General features: G+C 39.1%; 1 protein-coding gene across 1 annotated transcript in view; it reads left to right on the top strand.

The window, feature by feature from the left end:
- Nucleotides 1-5,914, top strand: part of LOC118478584 (cyclic nucleotide-binding domain-containing protein 2-like) — a gene marked incomplete in the record, with an annotated part of 42,345 nt that overhangs the window by 29,701 nt on the left and 6,730 nt on the right. Inside the window, 5 exon segments of the mRNA XM_035972454.1 lie at nucleotides 1,565-1,653; nucleotides 2,050-2,123; nucleotides 3,554-3,630; nucleotides 4,668-4,751; nucleotides 5,364-5,434. Of these exon segments, the coding sequence (XP_035828347.1) occupies nucleotides 1,565-1,653; nucleotides 2,050-2,123; nucleotides 3,554-3,630; nucleotides 4,668-4,751; nucleotides 5,364-5,434 (395 nt within the window).

A 5,914-nucleotide genomic window follows, 5' to 3' on the forward strand; every position in this document is an offset into this window, starting at 1 on the left:
GATAGATAGATAGATAGATAGATAGATAGATAGATAGATAGATAGATAGATAGATTCTCTTATTAATATTATGAGAATTCAGAAAAGCTTTCCCTACTTAAGGCATACGTCACGGAGTATCACGTCTTGTACTAGAGGGTGTCGGTGGTCTAGCAGTTAGGCTACTGGATCTGTAATAGTTAGATTGCGGGTTCTGGGGTTCAAACCCCAACTTGGTCCCACATTGTGTTCTTGGGAAAGGCACTTACATGAATGTTCTATTTGGCTCAATCCTCTCTGAGTTAGATGTTGAACTCGCAAGTACCCCTCACCATGATCTCTTACATAACTTAATAGTTAAGACTATACTATTTCACATCTTATACTTCATATTGCCTGCCGCACACTGTGTGTCATTGTGTCTGTTATATATCGTGTGTCATAGTGTCTATCATATATTGTGTGCCATAATGTTTGTCACATGTTGTGTTTCATAGTGTCAGTAACAAATTATTCATCATAATCATCACCATCATCATTGCCTTTCTCACCCTGCATTAGAGTATAGGCCACGAACAAACACTTTCTACCCTTGTTTATCCTGGGCTAGACTCTTGATGTTATTCCATGTCTTCCCCCTTTCCTGTACATCAGTCTCTGTGATTCTTTTCCAGGTCTCACGCGGTCTTCCTCTTGATCTTTTACACTGTGGATTCCTATCCAATACTTTCTTTGTTATGCAGCTACCTGACTTCCTGACAGCTATGTCCAATCCATAGCCACCGCCTTCTTCTTACCTCATCTCTCACAGGGATCTGTCTCGTTTTTCTTTACATTTCCTCGTTGGTGACCTTGTCAGTCCAGATGATCCTCAGTAACTTTCTTGTAGACACTTGTTCAAGATAACCTGGATCCTGCTTATGCAAGTCTGATCTGATATGAGCTCCGTGTCTCTTATCAATACAACATTCACATTTGAATTGAAAATCTTCAGCTTTTGCTCGAAGTGAGATATCCCTGGTCCTCAAAATCCTATTCAAAGATAGAAAAGCAGCCTGTGCCTTTCCAAGGGGCTTTATTTCAGCACCTGTTCCTCCCTCTCTGCCAATTATACTCCCAAGTTAGCAGAAGGATTCAACGTCTTCTAGTGCATTTCCTTCTGTTGTGACCTGCTCCTTTCGTTGTGCATGTATCCTTAGGACTTTTTAGTTTCCGGGGTGGATCCTCAATCCAACAGACTGTGATAAGCTTTTTTAAAACTGAAGTCTTTTCTTGCATCCGTTCCTGGGTGTGCGACAAAAGCACCAAGTCGTTCACAAAGTCCAGATCGTCCAACTGTGTCCATGGGGTCCACTGTAGACCACTCCTGTGTCCTCTGGTGGTTTCCTTTACCAGTCAATCAATGGCCAAGACAAAGAAAAAAAGTGATAGGTATCATAATGCATGTCACACATTGTGTGTCATAGTGTGTGCCTCATATCATTTGTCATAATGTCACGTCTGAGTCACTCTGTCTCTTTAACAAATAAAGTAAGGCATAATTTCCAGTAAAATCTCATACGCACATCCCGCCCTCAACCCCCAGCTTCTAGTTGCGCTGCGGAATATCCCAGCCTTTGCAGAGTATCCAAAGAAGATGCAACGTCAGCTGTGCCGGGTCGGAGGCTTTGAGACGTGAGTTGTTGGGTTCTTAATTTGAAATGTGCTGAATTTAGGAAGACGAGACAGTATTCAAACTCGCCAATTTTAAAGCCTTTATTTTTAACATATTGATTCTTTGAAGTCATCCATGAGTAGTTTGCCTGTTCTGCTAAACGTGTGTTTTTGTCACCACTCGTTTATTACACTGTGGAGCACTTACTGAAATATAAAATACTGCCCCCTTGTGTATTTTCTATTTCTTGAGAGACGCACAGATTGTTCACAAGATAATACACTCCCTTTAACCACAAAGCATCTAGTTTTTAGGCGCTTTGTGAATGTTCCAATAGGTATTTTTTGGTTTCATTTCTTAAATATGAGTTTGGAATACCAGTGAACAATCTTTGAGAAAATTAATGTCTGTTTCAGATTCGAGCCTCGCAGAGTTGTCTTACGAGAAGGAGATCCTCCGAGTTCTTTTTACTTCATTCTATCAGGGGCAGGTAATGAACGTAAAATCGCTCAATGGTTAATTTAATGAAGATTATTTCCCTTGTTTCTTTCCTTCTTTATGCCAGTAAAACTGCCGTGATCTAATAAAACGTTGGGGTTTTTTTTTCATTTGACGTGAACATTTTTTATTCCACTAATGAATTCTACAGGTCGAAAGCCATCTTTTTAAAAAATAAATTAGCATTTTAGATTTGTTAAAACGCATTTATTTCCAATGTGATCAGATGAAACACATTTTTTTCTGAGAAGATTTGATGAAACGCATTTTTTTTTTGCGTATCGACCGTCCACATTAATAGTCTAGGAGTGTTGAAACAACAGCACATTGTAAATGATACCTGAACAATCGATGATACACAGAGTCATGGTTACTTTTATTTTAAAGCTAAAGAAACTCATTAACACAAAACAGGTCAACTGGTGCCAGGTAACAGAAAGATAGACAGAGACACAAGATCTACTGCTACTCTTTGGCTCCTCCTTACTGCTGTCTTTCTGCCACACCCCTGATCTTCTGGTAGGAAAGATCTACACCTAGCCTTCTCGGACAAGGGCGAAAAATCTCGGAGGGCCCGTGTGCAAGTTGCGCACGTTAAAGATCCCTTGGTGGTCTAAAATCGATAAGAGTCGGCTTCGGCCGCCACCCGGGCAAAATTCAAAATTTCCTACCACCTGAAAATATTAGGTGTGTCCCGCGCGCTCATATGACCTTATGCAGTTGCGAGCGCCGTAAAACACTTTACAAATATAAACAAACAAAAAGAGACACAAGAGGAATAGGAAAGAACCTGGAACTACCAGAGGCGCATTTCAATCAAACTTATAATGAGGCACACAGAAAACGTTATACGTTAAAAGATTCCATGTGTCAAAAAGAGACCCAAGCCTTCGCATCCAGTTTTATTTCGCGCAACACACTAAGAATGCACATAATATGTCTGAAAATAACTTCGTTAACAGTTATGAACCGACTTTAAGAACAGGCAGATGTTGGAGATGACGGCAGGTGTTGTCTGAGTGCCGTTATCTGAAGGGTATTTTTGAAGTATTTTGGATTGAGCAAACTCGAGGTTATCTGTAGAAAACGTCCATCTACAAAAATAATAGTTAATAAGTGCATGAACGTAAATTTCTAGCTAATTCTAGCAAGACTATTGAACAAATTGACACGTGAAACACCATCCTAATGTCAAACCCTTGGGAAGACCTAAGCCACAAATCAAAGGAATCGAAATCTCACTATGACAGTAGTGTATTGGTGTGGCGTGTATTTTCCGTACCTAAATTCTGTTCAGGATGGCTCTTTCAACTGAATGACTTGTCAAGTTACAGACCTCACACATTTTCAGTTTGCGCTCAGTAAATCTTTATACTCTTCCAGTACTAAATAATTTTTAAATGACACATTTTTATTCAACAGTTTTGGTAACGTCGTTTGATGAAAAGAGCGGGACGTCCAGAACATTGGTTCAGCTTGACAAAGGAATGTCCTTCGGGGTAAGCCTTCACTGCGCATGGACTTAAAATCTTAGGAGTGGAGACTTCTACTAACTAAATGCAACATTTTTGCCCCCTTTTTTTTTCTTCCTCATTTATGATGACTGTCTTCTACAACTGTGTCTTCGTATACCAAATGAATATTTCTTCTTTCCTAGATATTTTGGTGGACAATTCGTACTTATCATTTAAAACGTGCTCACAACTTTTCAGAAATGCTCTTTGGAGACGGGCATTCTGGTCATTGGACAACGCTTAAATACGCGCCGTTTTGTGTGCAATTTAAAAAAGAAATATAACTTCGTTATTTTCACAGAATTTTAAAATTCTGCTTCCTTTATCTGACGCTTAAACAGGCAGGCAACACCATGTAAACTATGAATTATGCAAATGCGTGTTTCTTATTTGTATACGATGATTCGAAGCGTGTCACAACATTGCATTCGGTCTGCTTCTAATCGGACAAATTATGTGCGCGCTACGTCCTTAAAGAGTGCATGCTGTTTTCTCAAAATAGACACAGGAAGAGACAAACTTTATTTTTGCCAACAGTGAATGGGGTGCCAATAATGTTATACTGCATCCTATTTACTGTATGTGTCCGACTTTTGTCTAGTTACGATTTCTTCTGTCAAGTTTTCTTTCCTGACAATAAATATGTCGACAGGAAACAACTGAGAGAAGTAAAGGCGTGATGCCCTTCGCAGTGCAGTACCAGTCCTTCAAATAAACTGCCCGGCTATTGTGGGGCGATAGGTGTGCCCAAATAAACAAAGCTCTGTAACAAAATTTTAAAAAGGATTAACTCAAACAGAAACGTAGATGAAGTTATGCTATCCCTAGCTTGCCGGTTAGCAGTTAAACTGATCAGTTTTAACATAAATGCTACTTGTTCATGAACACACTCCATTCCCTGTAAGTCCAACTGGGCTTTTGGCTTTTGTTTGGAGGAATTATTTGATTAAAGAGTAGACATAGAACAAAGATTGCTACCTTTCAGCATGTACACGTCAATCGCTGTGTTGATATTTTCGTAGGAGCTAGCAGTGATTTCAAACACAAAGAGACAAGCCACAGTCTGCTCAAAAACAGAAGTGGAATTGCTCAGTATTTCTGGTGAGGTAGGTATTCCAAACCTTTTTTAAACGAATCAGTTATACTTTCCATTCATTCTTGACAAACTCTATCTATCTATCTATCTATCTATCTATCTATCTATCTATCTATCTATCTATCTATTCATTTTGTCCGGGAGAGAAAGAAAAAAAAGAGAGAGACAGAGAGAGAGAGAGAGAGACAGAGAGAGACAGAAAGACAGAGAGACAGAGACAGAGATAGAGGGGGTCTAAGGAGAGAGAAAGAGAGAGAAAGAGAGAGTGTATGAGTGTGTGAGAGCGTTTGTGTTCTGTGTTTCTTGAGTTTTCAATGAGTTTTAACATATCTTGTCTTTATTTCATTATGGGTATGACGTATCACTACAAAGAGTGTGGATGGTCTACTTTGTTAACGAATTGTACTAACCAATCATCGTCACATATTCTATTACATACAAACTATAGAAGTTAAATCCGATATTTAAAGGAAGCCAATGTGTCTCGTTAGAATATTCTGTTCAGGAAGAAAATTACGTTTTGCAACTTAAGTAACTATTTTCCACATGATATGGATTGGATCAGCTCAGTTTCTGTGCTTTACCATTCTATTTATACTTTCTTTCTTTCCCTTTGCTACAGGAATTTCAAGACATTTTTATGGCTGGTGGAAAGAACATCATGGCAAATGCAAAACAGCAGGAATTTATAAGGCAAGTAATGCATGATATTACATTTTTAAAGTACTATTGAAATTAGATGTGAGAGCTGGATACGAACGCTCATGTTTTGGAAACGATGTACTCAACGTTGAATTAGAATTAGTTGTAAGACTGCGCCAATGCCTGTTCAGCCAGTGATGCCTTATATAAATAAAATCGTCGATCTGGTATGTTGGACTGGAGTAAATGGAGGACATGTGCGTAACAGGGGAAGGAGAAGGCCGACACACCACAAACATGCACAGTACTGATTGGCTGTTCACAAACACCATGCTCAAAACTGTAGTGCGAGTACGCAGACCCCCCTTAACCCCCCTCCCCCCCTTTTCAACCAACCCACCTAAAAAAAATAACATGTGAGTGCGTCTGTGTTCCTACTTATTAATTTTGATTTGGGTTTTGATTCTGGCTTTGCACTTGTTTTTGTCTTTGTTTTGTTTTCATGTATTTTTTTGTAAAATAACATGTAAA

This window comes from Aplysia californica, unplaced genomic scaffold, assembly GCF_000002075.1.
Source record: "Aplysia californica isolate F4 #8 unplaced genomic scaffold, AplCal3.0 scaffold00698, whole genome shotgun sequence".
Classification (NCBI taxonomy): Eukaryota; Metazoa; Mollusca; class Gastropoda; order Aplysiida; family Aplysiidae; genus Aplysia; species Aplysia californica.